The sequence below is a fragment of the Monodon monoceros genome, unplaced genomic scaffold (assembly GCF_005190385.1).
Source record: "Monodon monoceros isolate NGI ecotype Baffin Bay Population unplaced genomic scaffold, NGI_Narwhal_1 Super_Scaffold_1, whole genome shotgun sequence".
Lineage (NCBI taxonomy): Eukaryota > Metazoa > Chordata > Mammalia > Artiodactyla > Monodontidae > Monodon > Monodon monoceros.
In genome coordinates, this window is record NW_021703765.1 from 48,121,970 (window position 1) to 48,148,280 (window position 26,311).

A 26,311-nucleotide genomic window follows, 5' to 3' on the forward strand; every position below is an offset into this window, starting at 1 on the left:
TGTATTACTCGAGCTGTCACGTCGGCCTCTGGGGAAAAGGATGCGAACCCCCCACCTCCCAGGGCTGAGGCTTGGTCTTGCACGCAGGACATCTCACCAAAACGGAGCCCGCAGAGGCCTCTAACAATTAGAGGGGGGCGTCATTGCTGCAGGCCAGGACGGACACAAGTGCCCCAGAGGAAGAAGGACTAGAGCTTCGAAAGACGGAGAAGGAAAATCGAGGGAGTGTGTGAGAGCACTGCTTGAACAAAGATTGAGATGGGGATTGAAGGGGAACAGTTGAAAGAAGAGAGAACTAACTAGTCATGAACCTACATTGCTTTGCCCTAATAAGAACATTCATATTTTAATAAAGCAACTGAACGAGTGCCCAGCACTACCTGGAATAGTCCTGCAGAGGTGGTATGGTCCTATCTAAACTGATGAAAGAAGATTGCAGAAAAGTGAGAAAGATTTTACATTCTTTTTATAAAGTCCTTCCGGACAAGATCATTTGCAGGAAAACGTTCAACAAACAGCTAAGATTCCAAAATTATTTTATCAATAGGCAGATAAGAAGGCGAAGGGCTTCCCTGGTGGCGCAGTGGTTGAGAGTCCGTCTGCCGATGCAGGGGACATGGGGGTTCGTGCCCCGGTCTGGGAAGATCCCACATGGCGCAGAGCGGCTGGGCCCGTGAGCCATGGCCGCTGAGCCTGCGCGTCCGGAGCCTGTGCTCCGCAACGGGAGAGGCCGCAACAGTGAGAGGCCCGCGTACCGCAAAAAAAAAAAAAAAAAAAAAAAGAAGAAGGTAAAGTCTACATTGAAGTAACTGTTCTTGACCCAGCCAGTAACTCCCCACGCTGCCAGGCCTGTTCACTGAGAGGTTCTGGTGTCAGAACCTCTCAGCAGCAGAACTGACCATCTGTGGATTCACAGCAACGCTTCTTCCTCATAGAACTTCGCATTTTGCTCCAAAAGGCAAAAATTACGAGCATGACATAAAAATTGCTGTATTGTACATGACAACATTTCTCTTTGGTATGTTTTATTACACTCCCTAGTCAGAAGGTATATAATATCGTTGCAACTGAAAAATAACTTTGTGAAGTCAGGGCACAACAGGTGTGTTTGCCCACTGAGAATAGCTTTAAAGACGAACAAATAAAAGGTACATATCTGAAGTTCATATTTGTTAGTAAAGTTCTCTCTGTAAAGGCTATGTATCCAAAACAAACATCCCGGGAGCACCGACCCTCCGTGGTTCTAGATACGGGAAATATGATGGGAATATTGACACTTTGGCTGGGGGAGGGGAGAAAGGCTGCTCTGAAGTTTAAATGAAGAAATGTATGAGCAAGTGCTTTTAAACACTAAGGCAGCAAACAGAAGGCACACTTGTGTTTTTAAGGCAAAATGGGGCTCTTATGTTTTCATGGGGAAAGATGATGCTTGAAGAAATTAAATGACTTGCCCATGTTTTAAGAAAAATAGGAATAATAAGCAGGACCCATAGCTTCCGATTCTCAGTTCATGCTCCTAGGAGGACTCCGGGGGAAGGGGGGAAGCCACCTGGGTGAGGCCCATGTGAGGTGTGAAGGCTTCAGAAGTGTCCCAAGCACAAGAGGAGCTATTGGTTTACTTAGCTCTAGAGGGGTGGGTGCGACAGACATGCATAGTTGGGTATAAACAAACCCAAACTAACACAGTGAATTTGGGGTTTGGCTGACCTCTCAATACTTCAGTAGTGATTCATGCATAGCTGTGTCCTTGAGATCTTAAGATAGAAATGCAACTTGCCATGCCATTGTCGCAAAGAATTTCCCTGGAATCAAGAATGTAGACACGCAAGGGTGGTAAGCTCACTGTCTTGCAAGGGCATAGTCAGACTCTATCATGTCCCATTAATACAGTGATGGGCCTAACATTATCCTCATGACTGATGCTTCTTTAGGTGAAAGCATAGATTTTCTCCTTCTCCTTCTTTTCTACCCCCTCCCCAATATGGCAGCTTTTCCTTCTGCCCTCCCAAGTCATCCTAGGAATATGAACTGGGATTATATAAATCCTGGGCCCTGCTTATTATTACTGTTCTTCTTAAAATTGCATTGTTAAACTACACCTTACCATTGGTTGGTCTCACTTTAAAAACAAGTTGCACTTTTCCTCTTGTATCATCACTTCGTAGAGAAAACAATGACATCGTTCTAAACCAACAGCAGTCTGTGGGTCACCAACAGCAGTGAAAAGAATACAAACAAAACAGAAAAACAGAAGGTGTTACTGCTTCTTGCAATACCACACAAGAGCCTGACGAGAGCTCCCCCTGAAAACCAGGGGTAACTAAACGATGAGGGAAGTTCTGCTGTCCAACTGGCCAGCTTCACTGCAAACCCAAAGATCAAGAGCATCTTTTGGAACCCAACCATTCTATCATAAAATATAGGAATATAAGGATATATATTAATATCCTTTTATTACTATTCTCCCATGACCTCCTGCTTGGAAAGAATTTCACAAACTGTATTTCTTAAGTATTTTCCATGTTATCAAAGATCTATATAACTGTCAATATAGGCTTTGGCTTATCATGAAGTAATTAGCATGACCACGCTGAGCTTTAATCATTCCAACTCAAAGTGGAGAAAGTGAGCTTCCATCTGCCTGTGTTGCTAAATAAAGGCAGGGTTTCTGCTGGTCATTTTGGAACTGAGAATTGCCCCTAGACCCCTGGGCTTTGGAAAACTCGAATCTAACACCACCCACTTTTATTTATAGATCAGAAGTCAAGGTTAAGGGACTTGACCAAGTCCTCATTACCACAAAATGGTGTCCAGAGCCCAGCCTGTGCCTGCCTGGGATTACAGCACACCTTACCCCCACTGCCTTTTGTGGTGGGCCCCCTGCTCCGGACCCCTAATCTAATGGCTCCTTGTAAAGTAGTGATGCTCCCTTGGCACATGGCCTGGGTCTGATTCATCGTCTCAGCTCAGAAACCCCAGTGTTAACCAAAGTGGAGCAGAAGTCTCAGTATCCAATGTTTCTGCTCACTGCAGGCAGAACCCAGCTTCGGTTGGAACCTTGACACTGGTACGTTGCATTAGGGCACTCTCTGGTAGTTAGCTCCACCAAAGGCCCTGTGAAGCATTCACATTCCAATTACATGAATTTCCTCTCCAGCTCTTGCTACACACACTCCAGTTTGGCCTTTATGTGAAATATGCAGTTCGACAGAGCAGGTAATTTTATACATTTGTTATTAAGGAGGATTCCTTTTTCCACCCCAAGTGTGTGTTACTACAAGCAGTAGTGCTAGGATAAAAGAAAGGCTAAACCTAGGTAACAGTACCTTTTCTTTACAATGAAATGTTTTCCTATCAGCCCAGAGCTAACCCTGAAAGGTAAGTGGGCCATTATTCTCATTATTATTATTCTCATTCTGTGGATGAGTGAAAATAAGGTAGTGAGTAATTAAATCATCTGGCTCAGGCTAAGTGGAGATTTAAGAAATGGAGACTTCATTCTCTTGACATGAAGGTTAAGTAACTTATCTGGCAGAGATTTTGAGTGAAAATTAGAAAGCAGCCTCTAAGTTATCTTCTTGAGTCATTTTCACATTTTCTCCTTTTGGGCCACCCTAAGTTTAAGGACTTGAACCCAGTTCAATTATCTCTGTGACCACAGGAGGCAACACTACTGGCAATGTTCAACCACACTGCACTTTGTTTCCATGTCCAAAATATCTCACTTTGACAAGGATTAAATAAAAAATGATTGGAGCTATCTCAGTCCAATGATGGTACCCAGAGAAGACCAGCAAGAATTTTTGCCATGTAGAAAGAATCTCAGAATATTGAGTAGAGTTCCCTGTGTTATACAGTAGGTCCTTTTTGATTATAACCTAAATGCAAAAAGAATCTGAAAAAGAATGGATATATGTATAACTGAATCACTTTGCTGTACACCTGAAACTAACACAACATTGTAAATCAGGTATACTCCAATATAAAATAAAAATTAAATTAAGAAGAAAAAAAATACCTAACTTCAGAGACATGTATTTTGGTAAGAATTTGCCCAAAAGATCCAATAAAAGGTTATTTCACAATAAAAGATGAAAACTCTTGTGGTCAGAGGCTGGCCCAAAGAATTTTTTCTTGGTATCCTTTGAGATCTCTATAGGAGTACCTTATACAGAGCAGCAGGTTGGTAAATACCTGTCAAAATTTACCAAGATGGAATGAATTTCACTTGAGCCCTAGAACACAGGGTTAATAGGTAATTTTGTAACCATATAATCACTGAAATCTCTCATCTCTTTAATAACCCTCTTAATGCTCAGAATTCACAGAACAAATTGGGGCGCTAACTTCAATACTTTTTTTAATTGAAGTATAGTTAATTTACAATGTTTTGTTAGTTTCAAGTGTACAGCAGTGTGATTCAGTTATACATATATATTCTTTTACAGATTCTTTTCCATTATAAGTTATTACAAGACACTGAGTATAATTCCCTGTGTTATACAGTAGGTCCTTGTTGTTAACCTATTTTATATATAATAGTGTATATATGTTATTCCCAAACTCCTAATTTATCTCTCCTCCACTACCCGCTATCCCCTTTGGTAATCATAAGTTTGTTTTCTATGTCTGTGAGTCTATTTGTTTTATAAATAAGTTCATTTGTATCATCTTTTTAGATTCCACATATAGGTGATATCATATGATACAATACTTACTTGTTAAGAAGTCAATGTAGATTCAACTTGCTCATTTCTCTACTTTTTTACTCTAGATTTATAGTAGAGTACTGAATGATGTTTATGGAACTCACAAGCTATTTCCTTATCTCAGACACTGCGTTCTTCATGGATGATTCTGAGGGTGGCTGGTTAGACAGCCAGGCCTATAAATCAACTGGAAAATATGAGTGAACTTCATGCGTGGCTCTGAGGAGGTGGGAGGAGATGAGGGAGGGACAGAGTCAATGGTACGTAAATAATACGAAGAGGTGAGGAAAAGAAACACCAAAGAGTCATGGGAACTCTCAACATAATCTAGTCTGGTGGGATAAAATGACTAGCTGCCCACCAAGGATCGGTTCTCTCTTTCCATAGGGTAGAGTTGTTCTGTGAAGTGGCTGGTGGCCCCAGGGATACATTTCCCACCCGACTTGCATCTAGGTGTGGTCCTTGACTGATTCTGAACCAATGAAAAAGTGAGAAGTGGTCCATAAAATCCTCTTGCAGATCCTTCATGCTTTACCTCTTTTCCTGCCTGGAAGCCCAGGGCTCCAAAGCCCTAGGAGGCAGAGGACCACAGGATGGAAGGAGCCCGTGTCCCATGTGGGAGTCTGCCTCCTACACACCCACACTGCACTCTTATAAATGAGAAACAGACTTTCATTAAATTAAGCCACCAAGATTTGGGGTTTTTTCTGAAGTTAAAGTAGTGTTACCTTAACTAATACATCTGAATTATTGTTGTAATATTTTTTACATATACGGGAGCAGAAAGAAGACCCTCCTAATGAAATGTTCAATGGTAAATAAGAAGCTATCCAAGGCCTTACAACTAAGTTATCACATGGGTCGTGACTCCATTTTTCTCATCTCACAAACTAAGTAGGCTTATTGTTTTATTTTAAAATTATGTTGGAATATTGAACTGGGTTCACTTGGGTTTAGCTGGACCAATAACATTAAACACCTGTTTGGTTTAGTTGTTGCCTGTTGCTTGCACTCTATTATGCTTAACATGCTTTATTTTCCTATTAACTCTGAAGGCCAAAGTCCTTTTAGCTATTTCCATTTATGTGGGCCAGCAAATAAAATAGTATCAGATCTGTTACCTTGTGAACGTATATACCATAGCGCTAATTAATAGATGCTTAACAATCATTAATTCACTTTTCCCTTTTCTTTCCTCAATCAGACTGGAAAACATGGCTTTCTCATTGATTATTCTTTTTCCATGATCCCTTATGTTTAAATGACATTGGTTACCATTCACCTGAATTCACTTATTTATCCAGAGCACCCTCAGCCACGCCAAGAGCAGCTACCCTGCTGCTCTCGCTGCCTCCAGTCTCTCTCTCTTACAATCTATTTTGCATAACAGTGGAAGACCAGCATATGTGCCAGATCAAGGTGTTGCCCAACTTCCTACTGCTCCACAGGCTGGATTTGGCCTCATCCTCCTAAGTGGACTTATGTGTTCCTACTCTTGAGTACCCATCTTCTTCTCATGATCAGGGCTGCTCCCTCCTGTCAAATAAGATACCAAATTCTGTCCATTTCATTTCCTAAACAGTTCTCAATTTGGTTGCCTCAACTGCATTTCCATGGCCCCAGCCTTAATTCAAGACCACATTTCTCCCACCTGAGTTGTTACAGTCTTCCAACTCCCTCCAGTCTTGTCCACATCCAATCCATCCTCCACACTGCTGCCAGAGGGATTTTTCTGAAGCTGATATGTCCAATATGGTAGCCAAGGGCTACATGTGGCTATCTAAATTTAAGTTTAAAAATTAAAAATCTAGTTCCTCAGTACACTGGCTGCATTTCAAGTGCTCAATAACCGCATGTGGTTAGTGGTTACCATATTAAACAGAGAAGATTATAGAACATTTTCATCACTGCAGAAATTTCCTTTGGGCAGTGCTGTTACTAGAATGTAAATTTGATCATGTCTCTACCCTGCTTAACACATTTAATGTTTCTCATTGCTTAGGATAAAGTCTAAACTCCTTAGTAGGTTGGTTTATAAGTTGGTCCATAAGCTGGTCCTAAGCTTCCATTCTGCCCTATCTCCTTATTACTTGCCTGCATTGGACCATAGTCTTCAGCTTTATTGAACGATTTCCTGTTCCTCAGTGAGTCTCCATGACTTTGCGCACGGCTATATCTTCTGTCAGGAATGTCCTTCTCCACCTAGGTGACAAGTATACTCCAGTTTGCTCTTGAAACTTCACCTCAAGCATCACCTTTCTCAGCAGACTTTCCATAGCCTTACCCAGGACTCTCCCTTTACTCTCAGAGCTGGCCGTTCCTGTCACTGTGCCCACACAGCACACTATCCACACCTCTATGGAGCATTTAGATCTGCCTACTTATGAGACAGGGAGCTCTTTGGGGACAGGCACCAGGTTTAATTCACTTTGTATCCCCAGAGTCTAGCAGAGTGTCTGGAACAGAAGTAGGTGCCTAGAGGAGAATCAGTGTTCTTTCTTCCCTGTTCTTCTGCTGCTCCAAATGCCGTCACATTCTCCACCATTTGGCATAACTACCCAGCTGTTATCCCCTCCCAGTGCACTTGAACGTAGCCCTGTGGCCAGACTGTAGGTTACTAACAAAAAGGAGAACCAGGAAGATGCTGACAAATTGACTTGCAAGACACCTGCCTTCTGAAAGAACAAGGACTCAGCCTTGAGAATGTATAACCACCTTTCTTTAAGTGTCTGAGTGCCCTTGTTCTCTGCATTCATAAAACCAGTGTCCTCCACCCCGGAGAGGAGTACTAGTAGAGCCAAACAGGTGTTGTAGTCACCTGCACAGACTTGGATTAGTAATGGATTGTTCCAATTCTGAGACCATATCTCCTATGTTGAAAGGAGATGACCAAAAGTCTGAAATTCTTTACTGCTTTGTGGTCTATATTGCACAGTTTAACACATGGTTATATTGTCTTACACTGTTTCCAACACTAAATATTGTTTGTATTCAGCTCCATCGTACGTACCCTGAATGCAAGGAAAATGTGTCTTCCATACCACCTTGCGTAGTGATAATAACTTAATAGGTGCTCAGTAAATACTATTGATCGGTTGGCTTGGTTGGTGTAATCTGGTGAGTTTTTATAGTCCTTCATGCCATTAAGAGTGTTCCCAAATACTGATGCCATTTTACAATCTCTAGAACATCAGCTGGATTTTCCAAGTAATGTAATTCTGCCTTATTCAGAAAAATGCAATTTGTATTTATATAACTTTTAAACATAATTTAGTTAAAATTTTTTTTTTTTATGATTAACTGTTACATCAGTGGCCCCCAATGAACCATGCCTCTCAGAACTCCTGCCCTTGTGTTGTTCCTTCCCACATTGAGTCTGAGTTTGGTCCAGTGACTTGCTTTAGCAAATGAGATATTAGCAAGTTTGATGCAAGCAGAGATTCGATAAGTGCTTGTCATCTTAGAATTCTCCCTCTTGGAACATAGACTGCATGCTGTAAGGAAGTCCAACCATACTGCTGGAGAAAGAAGGTATGTAGAGAGAGATTCTGAATATGTGAGACCATACAAAGCATGTGAGCAAAGCCAGCTTGGTCTTAAAAGACCGCTTCAAGCCATCAGATCAAGCCACCTGCATGAGAGATCCTAGGTGAGACCAGCAGAACTGTCTAGCTGATTCCAGCCCAGGTTGCTGAATCATGAACAAATGAAGAGTTGTTGTTTTAAGCCACTGGCTTATGGTCTCTTACACAACCGTAGACAACCACAATAGTCAGAAATTTGTCTCTTCTTATTCATCAATGTGAGCTGATCAGTATCACCTACTACTTGAAGGTTCTATTCTTAAGTGCCTTGAGTTAGCATTAAAAGTGAAATATGAATACTCCTTCCAATTAGAGTGAGAAAGTTTTTATTTCTAGACACTTCTGGGAAACTGAGATTTTAGAATTTGACTTTTGCATTCAGAATTTTTTTCTATGTAGTTGATGTCTTTAAGACAAATTAAGTTTAAGTTTATCTCTTCTTATTTTTTTCCTGGCTTTTGCCCCTGGGTAAGCATCTAGGGAAAAGAAAAATTTGATCTCATGAATTTTAAGCCCTGTTTTTTGCTCTTGCCAAAATGTTCTGTTAACTTCATTCCAAGTAAAAAAAAAAAAATTCTTGTGAATATGATTTCTGCCACGGCATCAAGAACTGTGCCAGAAAGGACAATTCTATAAAAATAGATATCTTCATTCTGTGTCTATGTGAATTCCACGCAGTCAGATACTCCTTTAGCAGCTATCTTGTAAGTCATAGTTTTTCTGTGAAAGCAGACTTTTTACCATTTGTGAGACCTTGGCCTCCCTTTTTCCCCTCAGCTTGGGTTTATATTTTATATTTCCTTCTTTCATTCTTTATGTACCTTTCATAGGTTGGTCTCCAAAGGAACTATTTCTCCCTTATCTCTCAGTTGGTAAAAGTGTGGTTTACCTTGAATAATAGTTTCTTTAATAGGTTCATCAAGCATTGGAAAGTCCACTAACATGATAAGCAAAAAGAATTCTAAAACTGGAAGAAAAAGCAAAAGCTCGTTTTTCAGTTGTTGGATGGTTTCAGAATGGTCATGCCTTGTTTAAATCATGACTGATCAAAGTGTGGTCTGTGGACCACTTCCAGTCCATGAACTGTTATTGCAATGAGAAAAAGTACGAAAACTGAGAGTGTTTATAAACGTTTTTAGCAATTTCATATTGCCATGACATGTGATCGTTTTTCTCATAACCCAGTTTTATTGTGTATTGCAAAATATTGGTCAACGATGGATTGGAATTTTTTTTAATGGTGTTTCTTCATGGATGGTTTAAAAAGCAATAGTCTAAATGATCTCTCCAAGTGACCTTCCAGCCTCAGGCCTAGAACACTGTGGGACACAGAGTGGGCAGTTAAGAAACATTTGTTGATTGATTGATGGTTACCTGATGGGTAGTTTCTAATCCTATGATGCACTAATATTGTGTTAAATCTTTACCATTCACTAAACAGTACATACGACAAATGTACTGTTTTAGTCAGAGTTTTACAACCTTTTTTTAAAAGGGCATGAAATAACCTGCCTAATTCTCTTGGCTCGGTATGACTAATTAATGATACCCAAGTTTAGAGAACTCAAAAGAAAGGACACATATGCTAAAGTTAAAATTAGCTTTCACTTACTCCATAATAGCACTGACTGATTCAGCTGTCTTTGAGCAGGGAGATGGTATAAGGTGTTGAGCTCAATGTAAGGACTAAATCCATGACTCATTCCTTATGAAGAATAAATGCATCATTGGGTTATATCAAGTGAAAGCCACTCCTTACGCCTAGTACAGGAAGTCAGACTCCTTGAAGTTGTGTGTCTTTAAAATCACTCCCTATCCTAGGGGATCTTTACTAACTCAGATTCCGGATTAAGAAGGTCTGAATGCACAGCAGGTATTACATTCTTGATGTGTAGGTCTCTTCCTTCTCCACAGCACATCAGCTTCAGGGCAGCCTTGCTGCTGGTTTTGCTCTGACCTGTGCCCCAGTCCCATTAGTTGGGTTATTGCCTCCTTCCTGTGGGATTTTAGGCAAGCCACTTAGTCTCTATGTGCTTCAGATCACTCATTGGAAATTTTTTTTTTAAATGAGGACAAGGGCACTGTAAAGAGTAAATGATATAACTCGTGTGAACGCGTCTGCGGCAGCGCTGGACCAGCCCCAGTTGGAGTTCACTGTTATTCGCCCTTCACCTTGCCCCTACTCCCCGACCAAGCTTTCACCATGCAGTGCAGTGTAGTGGTTAAGCCCACAAACTGCAGAGTTCTAGACTTGGGTTTAAGCCCCAGCTCCCCCACCTACTGGCTTCTGTGACGTCATGACTTTGGGCAAGTTATTTAGGCTTTTTAAGTCTCAGTTCCTTCATCTGAAAAATTTTACCCATGGTGAGAGATTTGTGACTATTGAATGAAGTCATATCCTTCTCAAGGGTCAAAAGCAATGACAGCACATAGCATGCCTCAAATTAAGCCAGCTATTGTTATTTTACGCCCAGTTCCAGAAACAAGTTTTGACCGATTGTGTCTGCATATCTGTCCCAGGGCCCGCCTAGGATCCTGATTTCTCAGAACCGGGAAGCTTTCTTTGCTCTTGCCATTAAGCATCAGTCCTTAGCGGTCGCACTTCCGCTTCTACCTGCTGACCACCTCTGCTGCTGCCCTTTTTACCTTGCCAGAGCCCCAGCATCCTAGAGGGCTGTCAGGAGTCCTATGGAAGCTCTCACAGCCTTAGGATCCTCTGGTCAGCTCTTCTGCCTTGCCGACCACCTACTGTCTGCCCCCAGATTCCCCAGGACACAGCACTGGTCCCCCAGGCTTCTTCACTTTCTGTTGGGAGCTTCTGGATCCCTGCCCCCTCAGTGAGTCCAACTAGCCCCGGGATTGAGCCAGAGTGGCCTGGCCCTCAGGCCACCTGCAGAGCCCCAGCTCTGACAGGACTTGTTATGCAACAAGTCAAGGTCTTGGTCCCATCCTAGGTTTGGTACATCACCCCCAGGTCAGGATGCTGGCACAAGACTGAAGGCAGATATTACAAGACCCGTTTTGTCTAGAAACTATGTTTGATCGTGGCTCTCCTGGGAACTTCTGCTGACATTTCTCTTTCCAATGAAATCCTTTGGATTTCCCCACACACACCCTACCACTTTTTGTTTAGGGTTCCTTCTTCAGCCCCATCCCACTTTCTGGGGGAAGTGAGAATCCTACACCTGCATAAAAGGCATCGAAAAAAAAAAAAAAAAATGGAATCGAAGCCAGCAGTGGCCAGTGAGGGGCTGTGACCTAAGTTTGTTTGAGCTGCACCTTGCAGGGAGCGGGGGTGGGTGATGGGAGTGTCCCGTACCAGCACAAGGTCCCTCATTCAACTCAAAATTCCAGAGCACACCCCCACTCACACGCACAGAGCACACATACACATACATGGAGTATCAGTTCATTTAAACACACACAGACACACACAAAGATGGAGTCACAGCCCCTTAGTGCAAAAATAGGACTTTTTTTTTTTGCCTGCCCAATGGCCTCCCTTACAGCCTACTAGCTACATGCCTTAGATTCCTGAGTAAGATAAGAACCTCACAAACACAGACTCCAAATCTCATTAGAGAAAAGAGCATCAGAAGCTTTGATTCCGTATCTGAGAAGCTCGTGGATCCTCAGGTAATCTGAGAGAATTCCTTCAAAAATACTCAGTGAGCACCTACTACGTGCGAGGGCCTGGACTTGACATTGGCGCTACAAAGAGAATGAGGCAAATATGGTTTCTGATTTAACGTGGCTCAGCGTCTAATTTTCAGTCTCAGTGAAGTTCCTGTGACCTTACGCTGCCTTGCAGCGTAACCCTAGACTTACCTCTAAGCTGTGAGAAGCCAACTAAGGAACCTTCACTGAAAGAATGAAGCTCCTGGGGCTTCCCTGGTGGCACAGTGGTTGGGAGTCCGCCTGCCGATGCAGGGGACACGGGTTCGTGCCCCGGTCCGGGAAGACCCCACATGCCGCGGAGCGGCTGGGCCCGTGAGCCATGGCCGCTGAGCCTGCGCGTCCGGAGCCTGTGCTCCACAACGGGAGAGGCCACAACAGTGAGAGGCCCGCGTACCGCAAAAAAAAAAAGAATGAAGCTCCTGCCACACTCGAAACTTGCACAATTTTAAGACACAGTTTAGTACATTACTATATAATTGCCAGACAAGGGCTCCAAAAGTCAGCCTGTTATCTCCACAAACAAAAGTAAACTTGAAGTCCACACTTGCTCCCATGTAAGACTGTGAGAGAATTTCCATAGCAAGCGAGTCTTCTAGTCCATCTTCCCTAAGGACTGAACTCAGCCTTTTTGGCTTCTCTTAAATGGTTTTGGTTCAATTAAAGATTAAGTGAGGGGCTTCCCTGGTGGCGCAGTGGTTAAGAATCCGCCTGCCAATGCAGGGGACACAGGTTCGAGCTCTGGTCCGGGAAGATCCCACAGGCTGCGGAGCAACTAAGCCCATGCGCCACAACTACTGAGCCTGCGCTCTAGAGCCCAAGAGCCACAACTACTCAGCCCACATGCCACAACTACTGAAGCCCATGCTCCTAGAGTCCGCACTCCACAACAAGGGAAGCCACCACGATGAGAAGCACGTGCACCATGACGAAGAGTAGACCCCGCTCGCCACCACTAGAGAAAGCCAGCGCGCAGCAATGAAGACCCAATGCAGCCAAAAATAAATAAATCAATAAATTTATTTTAAAAATAAATAAATAAATAAATTTATTTTTTAAATAAGTAAATAAATAAATAATAAAGAGTAAGTGAAATCAGTCCCAACTTTGGAAATAATTTAACCTGTGTGCACATTTCTGCTGCACTTTTGCCCCTATGGGTTTAACAACTTGGTAATAAAATGTAAGGACTGAGATTTCAGCTGATCAGCATTCAGGGTCCTCCAAACATTAAAAAATAAAGCCCTTGCATGGTACTGCAAAGCCTCAGCGGAATGCTGAAGACAGCTTCACTTAGGCTGCACCTCCTCTGGGTCCACCCATAATAGATGCTTTTATTACCAAGGGCCAGATTACCAGCCCAGTGATAGAGTACTTTCCAGTTACTAACCCAGACTCTCTTCAAACAAATGTTGGGAACCGAGGCAGCTGAGAGAGTTACACGATAACGCTAGACATAAAATAAAAATCAAACACTTCAAGGAAAATCTGGACATCTGACCAAGGGATGAAGGCTCCTGGATTGGCATTTCGACCCCAGCACTTAGTCCGCTGGGTCAGAGTAGAGTTGAGTAGGGGTAAGAAGGATGGGTCTTTATACTCCCATGTCAGTGTCATGAGACGTGGGCCCCGGGAAGACAGCATGACCTTAGCAAGGTGGCTGTCTGTAGCTGATGCAGTCCCGGAGGGCTAGCAGCGGAGAGTTATCTGCCGACAGCACTTGAATAACTGGGGTGACAAGTCCCTCTGCAGAAGAATCCAGTTAGGGAGACACATGTCCCAGATAGGCCCCCACCTTGTACACTCAGAACCACTTCATACGAGTGCCCGGAGTAGCTCCTCTAGGATTCTGGGGGGCCCCTCTTCCTGGGAGGAAACATGGAAGAGGAAAGTTGGGGGGACACATCACAGCCCCCGCTGCTGCATCTGGTCTCAGGACTGCAGCTAAGACTCCTCGAACATCTGTGCCAGATTCCCCCCATCCTCAGCCAGCATCTCTGCCCGTCCTGAAGACTTCTCAGGCTGGAGTTTCATCCTTTGTCCATTTACCATCCCAAAATGGTCAAGAGATACCCAGGTAGAGCATCTGAATTTCTTAAGTATTCCCCTTGCCCCACTGTGTAACTGCAGCCCGTGCTCCTCCTGATGACTGTGGTCAATTACACCTGCCAAGATGGTGACTCCCCTTCTCACCTGCTGCCCCTGGACACAAAGAACCTAAAGTGCCCAAGCAGTGGCCATAGGTTATAGTTCAATAGAACTATTACTATGCCCATTGGTAGAAGTCTTCCCCTTTTTGGAAACCAGAACTTGGAAACTGGCAGAGCCTAGAGTTGCAGAGACAGGAAACACAAGTGGATCATTGGGAGTGATGGTAAATGGGGCCACTCCCACTTCCCACTCCCCGGTCTGCAGACCCTCATATTCTTTCTATGGGACACAGCGCCATAGACAGCTCTTCGATCCAAACTGTATATTGTGTCCTGGAAGATAGTACCCTATGCTTGTAAAATACCATCTCCAAATTGGTCCTTCAGCTATGCCTTCAACAAGCCACCCCCAACACTGAAATGTGTGTCAGCTTTGGGTAATGTGAATGCCATGGGCTTCAGCCCATGACGGTACCTCCTTTGCTGTAAAGTGGGTCTCTTGGTTTAACATAACATTATTCTGGACCCTGTGCTAGTCTACTAGTCCAACAAACACTCCATAAGCTCCCAGATAGTGGTGCTGGCTGACACCCCACAGGCAGGAGTAATGGCAAACCCATACCTAGAATGTGTCTATTCTTACCAAAAGAAATCATTGGCTTTCTAGGATGAAACATGTACAATATAGTCAATTTGCCAGCAAATGACCAGGCGATCTCCTCAAGGGATGACAGCATACTGGAGGCTCAGTATTGAGGCCTGTTATTTGCCATGTAGTGGCCACAGTAGCTAGATCAGTCTTGGTAAGTAGGATCCCATACTCTTGGGCCCATTCAATGACCTTCATCCCTGCCACCACAGCTGCATCGCTCACAAGCCCGTCATGCCAGCACTGGGGAGGCCAATGATAGAGGCTGGTTGGTGTCAGCTGGTAAGTTATTTTTTCTGTTTGGTCATTTAGTGCCTTTCTTGTGGGGAATGCTCTCTGTTGAGCATTAATGTGTATTACAGATCTCTTCTTACTTTCTGCCCACTCCCATGAGTCACCCACAGGACTCCTCCAGAGCTCCTTCTCCCCAGTCCTCCAACACTTCTTCTTCCTAGGACATGACTACAGGTCCAGCCATTCTCCTCTGCTGTGAGTCATAGATGGACTCACCTTGGGCCACTTCTCTTTCCATGCAAAGTGGGTGACTGTGTCCTCCACCGGCAGTTCTGTTTTTCAAGCCACCTCTGAATGGGACTACAGTGCAGCCACCATCCATATCAGCTTATACACATATACATCCCCCATCCTACCAGGCAGGCCAAGGCCCCTGCTTCAGCTCATTTCTGATCCATCTGGTTGGCCAAAGGGCTTCCCCATAGATCAGCAAGTGTAAGCTGAGAGGTACAGTCGTACAGGTTTGCTTGTGCCCTCTGATCCTGCTCAGACTCAACCTCAGATGTACCACTTCCACCTTCTGATGGATTATTGCTGGGTCCGCCCAAGCTTATGACAGAACCTAGCTCATGATGGAAAGTTCTGGCCATATTGATACTTGATGTCCATGGTCAAGCACTCTGTCTTTACCAGGGCTCAGTAGCATCCATCTTGGGTTCGTCCAGGGCTTTATCTACTCTCTGGCTGGGTGGGTAGTCTCCCATTTAAGTTCATGTCAGGTTTTTGAGCTATTATTAGAAAGCAGTTTTCATTTCCATGTTTACGTGATTTAACTCCATGCCTAAGCCAATTGCGCTCCAGGTACCAGCTGGAAAATGAACCTCAAACCGAGTCATTCAATGACTTGAGAAGAACAGTATTTACAGAGGACCATTTAAGGGTCTGTGGTCCCCCCCAACCTCCTGGAAGCCAGCCCAGCAGATGCTATACCTAAGCCGCGCAATTTTGAGTTCTCCTGAATTCCTCTGATGTTAGGTTGTCAGCCTGCATGAAGGAATAGCCCCAAATCAGCTCTGTGAAATTTACCAATGCATTTACCATAACAATAATGCTGAGGAAGCTGTGCGTTGCTCTGTATAGTTTTATTTCTGCCTGTAATAGTTGACCCTTTTAGGGGCAACTGGAGAGTTTTGATCTTAGGGACACTCGTGAACCATAAAAATGATGGTGTCCTGGCTCTGTGTTGGTTGTTGAAAAGCCAAGTGTGTCCCTCCTGCCTCCCCTGGCTTTGTGTTATCTTTCCTGTTTTCAATTTCTCTTTGTCCCATTTTTTTTTATTTCTTATTTTATTTTTACCCTGTTTTATTCTATGCAATTCTTCAAGAGAATTTAAATAATGTCTGGCAGGGGTATAAATAAGCAAACAAATAAGTAGAAAGCTTAGTGCATATAATGTTTGCCTACACAGTCAGCATTCAGAAAAATCCAAAATAATAATTTAATCAGCCTGGATGGAGGTATAAATCTGGCAGAGAATTTCTGTAAAGCAGTTGGTAGATATGAATTACCAGCCTTTACAATGTTCATATGCTTGGGCTCTGGAATTCTAGAAATTTACCCTAGTATGAAATAATGGGAGGTGTGGATAAAATTTAGGTATGAAATAATTATTCTAGGATTATTATTATTATTTTTTTTTTTTTTGCGGTACGCGGGCCTCTCACTGCCGTGGCCTCTCCCGCTGTGGAGCACGGGCTCCGGACGCGCAGGCTCAGCGGCCATGGCTCACGGGCCCAGCCGCTCCGCGGCATGTGGGATCTTCCCGGACCGGGGCACGAACCCGTGTCCCCTGCATCGGCAGGCGGACTCTCAACCACTGTGCCACCAGGGAAGCCCTAGGATTATTTTTAATAGCAAAACTAAAAGCAATGAAAGGTCTTGCAATAGGATAAAGGTTAAATCAATTATAGTATACCTCAATTTTAAATGCAATCATTAAAAGCAAGATTTTCAAAGAATTTTTATGCCAGAGGAAAGTGTCCTCTTTAGCATGTTTGTAAAAAAGCAGAATCCACATGATTCCAATTATTATACGCTTTTTAAAAGATCAGGGGCATAGTTAGCAACTGATAACCCTAGGAAGTTATATTAAAGGTCATTGTTATATATCTTTGTTATATATTATTGTTCTACATCATTATTCTATATGTATATGTTTTTATATATATATTATATATAAATATTATATATATTATATATATAATATATATACTGTATATATATCATTGTTATATACAGACCTGGAAAGATAGCATAGTGGAGAGGGCAGGAGTCTTACTCTCAAATTTGCCTGGATTCAAATACCAGTTTCTTACTTTTAGTCCCTGTGATTATAAACAAGTTCTCATCCACTGAGTCTCAGTTTCATCATCAAGAACGCTTTCATATAAAGCTGGAATGAGAGTAAAATTTAATGACACATTTAAAATGCCAGCAAATAATGGACATTAATCAATATAGATTAAGTTCCTGACCCTTTGCCCCCCACCCCTTGCTTTCATTCTCACCCAGGATCAGAATACTTTCAATGGAAAGTAGCTTAAACAGCAAGAAGTCCTGGGACAGCGCAGCCCCAGTTGGTCAACACGGACCTTAGTGACACCATCTCTTTGCTCTGCCACTCTCAGAAGATAGCTCCCCTCATGGTCACGAGGTGGTTGCAGCAATTCCAGGCATCACATCCATTCAGGACAGCATTACAAGGAAGAAAAGACTTTCTCCTCCTGGGTATCTCTCTTAGAAGCAAGGAAATCTTTCTCAGAAGCCCCCAGCACACCTCCTCTCATGTCTCAGAGACCAAAATATGCCACATGCTCACTCCCAAATCAAGCACTGTCACTAGCTTAGATAAGAAAGTTTTGGACAGAAAATAGGGCTGGGGTCTCTGAAGCATATCCCAAGGTGCAGTACAGTAGATGCCTGAGCAAAATTGGTGTCTTGATCAAGAAAGAAGGGGGCAACGGGTGTAGGGCAGATTGTTCAACGCCGTGTCTGCTACACTCCCAGCTGTAGGAAGCCTTGTCTGGTGTAAATTCCAAAAGGAGAGACTGAGTTAACCAGCTGGAGATGTGGGGTGGGAACGTAGACGGGGGATACAGACAGGCAAATTGTCCAGGGTAGACTCTTAATTGGGGTGAAAGGGCCTGATGACAAAAAGAGGAGCAAGAGGGCTCAGTAGGCCAGCCCGACCGACTAGAGCATGTCCTGCTAGGGCGCAAACTGAGAGTGCAAAATCCAGAATGAACACATTACAGCCCGTGCTGGTATAAACCGCGGTGATAACAAACATGGCCTCATTTGAAATGAACTCAGATGGCTGTGCTTATGTGTCATGGGTGTCTGCAAGGGAGTGGTGGGCTTTCTGACCGTGTAGATGTGGAGAATACAATTCCTGAATCTTCTATTCAATCAACAATAAATACATTTCGACCACCTACCATATCTCCAGCCGTAAACTAACCCCTGAAAAAAATAAAAGACATATTATAAGACTCAGAGTCTGACTTTGAAGAATTTAGACTCCGCTGGAGGAGTCAAAAGTAACAGAAGCAAAGTCTAGAGGAATACCTCGGGCTAACGGATGTGGTGCAGAGCAGAATTACAGCAAGAACTCAACAAAGTTGGGAGAGAGATGGCTGAGGGGCAGGATGCAGGAAGGGACTTGAGCTGGGAGTAACTCCGCTAGGTCAAGATTGGGGTTAGGGCAGACACGAGCGAGCCATGGGGATGGGAGGGAGGATGATAACAAGGAGACGCCTAGGACAAGTGTGGAGCCCTTCTTTTGGGGGAGTGAGAAAGTATTTGAATATGGAGGGTGGGGCTACAGGGATTGAATTTCCTGTGTTAGGCCTGGTGGGTTCCTGCTAAGTTCCAGAGTAGAAGACCTTAGAAAGAGGTGCCTGGCTGTGGTCATGAGAGATTTGCTCTGTTTGGGGGCTTTTTCATGAAGACAAGCTGAGCCACGTGTATGGGATGGTGTATATGCACATTCTTTTTTTTTTTTTTAACCATTTAAACTTTGTATTCAGGCACTTTCTTTCCTTTGACAAGAATCCCATCAGCAGCCTGGCCAGAGACAATGTCCAAAACAAGTCTGAGTGGAAAGGAAACAGGCTTTGAAGCCAGAAAGACTTTTTTTTTTTTTTAATTAATCTATTTTTGGCTGTGTTGGGTCTTCATTGCTGCACGCGGGCTTTCTCTAGTTGCGGCGAGCTGGGGCCACTCTTGGCTGCGGCACACGGGCCTCTCATTGCGGTGGCTTCTCCCGCAGCGGAACACGGGCTCCAGGTGCGCGGGTTTCAGCAGTTGTGGCACGCAGGCTCAGTAGTTGTGGCTCGCGGGCTCTGCAGTGCAGGCTCAAGAGCTGTGGCGCATGGGCCCAGTTGCTCCGCGGCATGTGGGATCCTCCCAGACCAGGGCTCGAACCCGTGTTCCCTGCACTGGCAAGCAGATTCTTAACCACTGCGCCACCAGGGAAGCCCACAGAAAGACCTAATTAAAGGTCGAGCCTGACCACTCATTAGCAAATTACTTCATCTTTCAAAAAGAGTTTTTTCCAGCTGTGGACTGAGCATAATACACACCTCATAGCATTCTTACAAGGGAAGCTCCTGGTACATAGCACTCAAAATATTAATTCTTTCCCTTCCTCTTTTTGTTTATCAAAACTATTAATAAAGCAAAACTTCCAATGCTTGATTTTGTATAATAATGTCATGTAGCTACTTCAAAACTATCTCATCCGTAGACACCCAGGGCAGGGGAAAAGTTTTGTGTCTTTTTTTTTTTTTTTTTACTTTTTGGCAGCACCATGCAGCACGTGGGATCTTAGTTCCCCGACCAAGAATCAAAACCTCACCCCCTGCAGTGGAAGGGCGGAGTCTTAACTGCTGGACCGCCAGGGAAGTCCCTGAGTCTATCTTGATTTTAAAAATTAGAAATTCCTATCAAATTTTAGAACTTTTTTCCTTAAAATTGTTTTAAACACAAAGTAATACAATTTATCCATACAAGATAAATATTTTTATGCTCTTTATGAACTTTAATTTGTAGTTATTTTTTTTAACTTTTAAATTAAAAAATCATTACAAATTCATCGGAAAAAAGAAGGAGGCTCAGACAGAGGTGAGGGGGAGGATGAATGGATTCCTGTAGTGTGAGGGTGTGAGACGTTCACTTTTACTTCAGCGTTCAAATTTTCTAGAAAGGATATTATTGCTGTTTATACTTTAAAAATAATATATTTTTTAATTAAAAAAAATATGACTCTCCCACTTTTACTCCCCTCAGACCAACCCTGGGCAATTAGCAAGCAGTACGTTCGAGGGAGTGGACAGCTCCTGTGATACTGCAAGGTGTGCAGGATAAGGCCAAGGGGAGAAGGTGGTCGGTGTGATAAAAAGAGGAATATGTGTCTATTTCAAACTGTGCCCTCCACCTTCAAAAAGGAAAATACCACTTATCATTCCTTCAGTCAAAAGGCTTGTTTCCCAGCTCTTTCCCCAGGAGGAAAAATCCCAGATTCTTATAAAAGAAAAAGAAGAAAAAGAAAAGAAAACCTAGAAGGTCAGAAACAAAACTGAAAATGGTTATTTGAAAGAGTGGTGGGATGATGGGTGAATATTTTTCCTATGTTTCATTTCCATCATCGTCATATTTGTGCTGTAATGAAGGTTAAGAGTCATCTGATGAAGACCATGCCCTTTTGGAGGATGTGGATGTGTGTGGATTTGTGTGTGGATGTGTGTGTACTGTGTATACATGGATGTGAGTTTGGAATTATGTATTGTGTGTGAACCTGTGTGCGTGGAATGTAGAGTCTGTGTAGAGACTGCAGTGTATGTGTGTGAGGACTGTGGATGTGCATGGAGTGTGTGCATGAGAGAGAAGGTGGGTGTGTGGGGGTGTGGGTGTGTCTTTTTCTTTTCCTCCTGAACCAAAAATTTTTTTAATTAAGTTTTTAGTGCATACGAAAATTTTTCATAACACATGACATATAAAGATGTTAGCACATTGAACTACAATAGAAAACATTTTTATCCAACTTTTGAATCATTAATATGCTTATTTCTCCTGTGAATGAATGCAGTTAGCTTAAATCAACTTTGTCACGGAGTATCAAGTAGGTTTAAAACGTGGGGCTAGGGTTGAGTGTGTGTAACCTGGAAAGTGTGCACAGTGTGAGGTGTACAGTTTGGAGTGGGATGGAGTGGGAGAGAGCGAGCCTGGATGTGTGAAGAGTGATGTGAAGTTGTGAGCGTGCAGTGGTGTATGTATGAACCTGTGTGTGTGTAGAGTGTGCACAGTGCATGCGGAGTTGGGAGTGTGTGTGTGGTAGGTACGCGGAGGGCGGTCGCGCGTGAGCCCCCCGCCCCTCCTCCTTCCCCCCTTCTCTCCCCCCGCCCCGGCCCCGTCTGCGGCGGCGAGAGCGCGCGGCGCCGGGAAGGCCGCCCCTCTGCGGAAGGCGGCGGGTGAGCGGGGGAGGGTTGGGCCGGGCGTCCAGGCCGGAAGCGCACCGGTCCCGGCGGGGCGGCCGCGGACATGTGCAGGATGTCGTTCAAGGTGAGCGCCGCGGGCTCCGGGAGGGAGCGCCGGGCGGGCGGCAGACCTGCGGCGGCGGGGCCCGCACCCACCGTCCGCCCGGAGCCGCCGCGGGCCCGCAGGGAGGGGTGGCCGCCGCCCCGGCGGGGCTGGCGGGGGACGGGAGGGAGCGACTGGGCCTGGATGGCTCCTGTGGTTTGTGGTCTAGGGGTGCGGTTTTTGCCCGAAAGGCTTTCAGTACTTCTGGCTGCAGGTGCGGTGAGCCCGGCCGCGGGGCGCAGGGGCGGCGAGCACTGTCGCCGGGATAACAGTCGGGCGGGGGGCGGGGAAGAAGCCCTGGGTCTGCGCTCCTCTGCGGCCGCCCCTCGCAGGGACCAGGGCTGCGGCACCGATGCCCGATCCTGCGTCCGCGTTCCCGAACGCCAGCCGCACCACTGCTGCCCCCTCCCCACAGGACTTTTTTTGACCCTGAAGCTGAGTGACCAGCGCAGAGTGGAGCTGCGATTGATTACCAGACTTCAGTGTCCAAAGAGGTTATTAAAGTCATTCATTTAACGCCCACATTTTAGGATGAAAATGAGGTTCACTGATATGCCTCTATTGAAGGTTTTAATAAAAATAGTAGTTAAAATGTATTGAGCACATAAAATGTGCCCGACTCTGAACCAAGGGCATCATGGAGCATCTTCTGAATCCTCAGGAGGACCCACGAGATGGTACTTTGGTGCCCCCGACTTTTTTTTTTTCCAAATAAGAAAACTAAAACATGGAGAAGTTAAATAACTCCTCCCACAGCCGTGCAGCCAGTGTGTGAATGGTGTTCAGATTGAAACCCTGGTGTGTCTGGCTCCAAAGCCAGTGTAATCCCACCTCTTACAGTAGCTCGTGTAAGCAGAGGAATGACACGGTGAGATTTGCATGTTAGAAAGATCTCTGGCTACGGTTTGGAGAAGAGAATGGAGCTGGGAGACCAGTCAGGATGATGCTGGGGTCATCTTGTTAAATGGTACCAGACTAGGGCACAGGTTTTGAGGATGGGAGGAAGCAGACAAATGTGTGACAAAATTTTTTTTTAATCAGCAGAATTCGGTAATTGATGTTATTCACTGAGTTAGGGAAGGCCAGAGGAGTAAAGATAAAATGTTTGGGGTGGGACATGTCAAGTTTAAGGATGGATAGGAGTCCAAGTAGAGATGTTGGTTAGACAGATGTACAAACCGGGAGCCCAGGAGAGTAGTCTAGGCAGGAGATAGAGATGAGATTTAGGAGTGAGCAGTGTTAAGCGGTCATTGAACCCTTGGGGATGAATGTGATTGCCCAGTGAGATCACGTAAAGGTAGAAAATAAGAGGACTGGGCTTCCCTGGTGGCGCAGTGGTTAAGAATCCACCTGCCAATGCAGGGTACACAGGTTCGATCCCTGGTCGGGGAAGATCACACATGCCACGGAGCAGCTAAGCCCGTGTGCCACAACTACGGAGCCTGTGCTCTAGAGGCCGCGTGCCACAACCACTGAAGCCCGCGAGCCTAGAGCCCGTGCCCCGCAACAAGAGAAGCCACTGCAATGAGAAGTCCGCGCACCGCGACGAAGAGTAGCCCCCGCTCACCACAACTAGAGAAAGCCAACGCACGGCAACCAAGACCCAATGCAGCCAAAATAAATAAATAAATAAATAAAATTTATTAAAAAATAAAAAAGAGGACTGAGGACAAAATCTTAAAGAAGCTCAAGATTTTAAGAATGAGCAGAATAAAGGAAACCCATTGAGAAAATGGAGGAGCAGACAGAAGTGTATGAGAAAAATCAGAAGTGTGTGCTATCATTAAGCCAAGAATCTGTAGTCTTTCCACAAAGGCAGAGAGGGCTGCAGAGTTAAATACCACAGAGAAATCAAACAAGCTTAGAATCGAAAAGTGCCTCTTGAATTTTGTAACAAAACAGGCTCTGGTGACCTTGCTGAGAGCAGTTTTAATGCAATGTTGAGTTCAGAAGCCAGATTGTAATAGCTTGAAAAGAGAGTGGGTGGAAACCACAAGTGGAGAGAACTCTCTCAAAAAATTCTGCGGGAACGGTGGCTGCAGCAGGAATCCAGACTTGGCCAAGGGTTTGTTTGCTTTAAAATGGTAGAGACTTTAGCATCTTTAAATGATAATAGACATCTCAACAATAAACAAGACAACCCAATTTTAAAATGGTCAAAGGATCTGAATAGACATTTCTCCCAAGGAGATATACAAATGGCCAATAAGCCACTGAAAGGATATTTTACATCATTAGCCAACAGGGAAATGCAAATCAAAACCACAATGAGATACCACTTCACACCCATTAGGATGATTACAGTCAACAAGACAGACAATGACAAGTGTTGGCAAGGATGTGGAGAATTTGGAACCCTCATACATTACTGGTAGGAATATAAAATGATGCAGCCATAATAGAAAACAGTCTAGTCATCCTTCAGAAAGTTAAACATAGAGCTACCATATGACCCAACAATTCTGCTTCTAGGTGTATATGCACAAGAAATGAAAACATATGTCAGGAATTTATATCTCACAGTGCTGGAGGCTGGGAAGTCCACAATCAAGCTGTTGGCAGGTTCAGTGTCTGGTGAGAACCCTCTTCCTACCTTGCAAACAGCCACCTTCTGGCTATCTCCTCAGAAAGGGGAGAGAAGGAGCTCTAATGTCTTCCTTTTCTTGTAAGGGCACTAACCCCACGATGGGGGCTCCACCCTCAGGACCTAATCTAAACCTAATTATCTCCAAATGCCCCACCTCCAAATATCATCACAATGAGGGTTAGGAATTCAACATAGTAACTTGGAGGGGGGAGGACACAGTCATTCAGTCCATAACATGGTATATCCATGTAATGGAATATCATACAACCAACAAAAGGAATGAAGCACTCATACATAGCAACATGCATAGACCTTGAAAACATTATGTTAAGTGCAAAAAGCAAGACACAGAAGGCCATGTATTACATGGTTCCATTTATACAAAATGTCCAGAATAGGCAAATCCATAGAGACAGAAAGTAACTTAGTGGTTGCCAGGGACTGGGGGAAGAAGGGGGTGATGGGGAGTGATTGTTAATAGGTACGAGGTTTCTCCTGGTTGATGAAAATGTTCTGGAATAGTGGTGATGGTTGTGAAACCTTGAGATTAAACTAAAAACCACAGAATTATATGCTTTAAAAGGATGAATTTTATAGTATGTACATTATATCTCAATAAAAAAGTATTTTAAGATGACAACAGGGAGTGCTGAGAAGGCTTGCGCATGGAGGGGGTGATTGAGCTGAGTGCTGAAGTTCTCAGGAGGTGGGAGGGGCAGAGATATTGATGTGTTGTAAAGTGAAGGCCAGGATGCGGTCAGAATTTGGGGTGGGCAGAAAGGAAGGTGCCAACATTTCCAGTGAAGAAAATGTTCATTTTCAGTGAAGAAAATGTCAGGAGGCGACAACTACCTTGAGGTGAGGCAGAGGATGAGAAGGTAGGATGGCCTGAGTCTTGAAGCAGCAGAGATGTACACCTGGTGAGAAGGGCAGTGTCTGGAAGCCAGGTGAGGCTTCCTCACCCTAGGGCTGGGTTGAGAGCAGGCCCAGCCTCCACCAGGGAGGCAGAGGAAGCTCGGTGCTAAGTGAAGGAGAAAGACGGTTGATTTTCCAGCAAGTGGAGGAGTTCCAAAAGGCACAGAGGGAAGGCTTGAGGGGGAGTGGGGGAAGGGAGCAGAGTCACAGGCCGGTGACTAACCCTGCACTAGCCCCAGCTCACATCATACCAAACATATTAAAATGTACCCTCAGCCCACAATGAGAATAGCAACTTTTGAGAATTCCCTGGCCAGGGAATTTGGACTGAGTCCAGTGGTTTGGACTCAGCACTTTCACTGCCAGGGGCCCAGGTTCAATCCCTGTTTGGGGAACTAAGATCCCACAAGCACTTTTATTGTACATTTTTGGAAGGATTTGTATACTATTGCTTTTTAACTTATTTAGCAACAAATAACATTTAATTTACATTTGTCCAGGATTTTTCTGCAATTCAGTAGTTCTTGTCTAGTGAGAAAATCAGCCCTGCCGATTATATACATGTGTCAGCGGTATTTTATGAATACCAATTTTAGCAATTAGTAAAGTTGACAGCATGTTACATTTCGTACATACTGAATGATGTTTTCATTAACTTTGATTTTGGAGCCATAGATTAACTGTTTCATTTTCATCGGCAGCTGAAAGGCTTGTAGGCCCGAGGCCCTGGATCTCCAAGGCCTGCATTGAAAAGACCCAGCATTGTTGGCTGAGTCTGTGGGAGGATCAACAGAGCGTTAGAAACCACAATTTCACTTCTTCTCGATGACTGAGTCACCACTTGTAGGGCTATTTGCTTCTGAACCATGTGGACACCCTTTTTTATCCTTTGTCCATTTTGCTGGTAGCGCTTTGCCTCTCCAGTAAACTTCCTGTTTCACCCTTGGCAACTCCCAATTTGTTCTGGTTGGGAAAAGAGATACATGTTTGTTGGAATTGTTTTTAAAGTAAAAGCAAACTCAAAGTGCAGGTCTGAGTCTTTTTGTGGAATGAAGCTCGTGGATTTCAGTACATTAACTTTTGTCTTTATAACAGCTATTTCTCCAGGGCTGAGGTTGCCAAAAGTCTGGCACAATTTGGGGGTTAGACCCTAACCCAATGAGGGAGGT

General features: G+C 44.2%; 1 protein-coding gene across 2 annotated transcripts in view; it reads left to right on the plus strand.

The window, feature by feature from the left end:
* Nucleotides 1-21,565: 21,565 nt before the first annotated feature.
* ANKRD29 (ankyrin repeat domain 29) overlaps nt 21,566-26,311 on the plus strand; it is a 43,070-nt gene continuing 38,324 nt past the window's right edge. The window contains exon 1 of one of the 2 annotated variants that reach the window (XM_029216904.1): nt 21,566-21,622. In XM_029216904.1, coding sequence (XP_029072737.1) covers nt 21,602-21,622 — 21 coding nt within the window. In that variant the 5' untranslated portion in view covers nt 21,566-21,601. Of the gene's footprint in view, nt 21,623-24,139; nt 24,215-26,311 lie in introns of those variants that run through there. The other variant, XM_029216895.1, reaches the window with a different exon arrangement.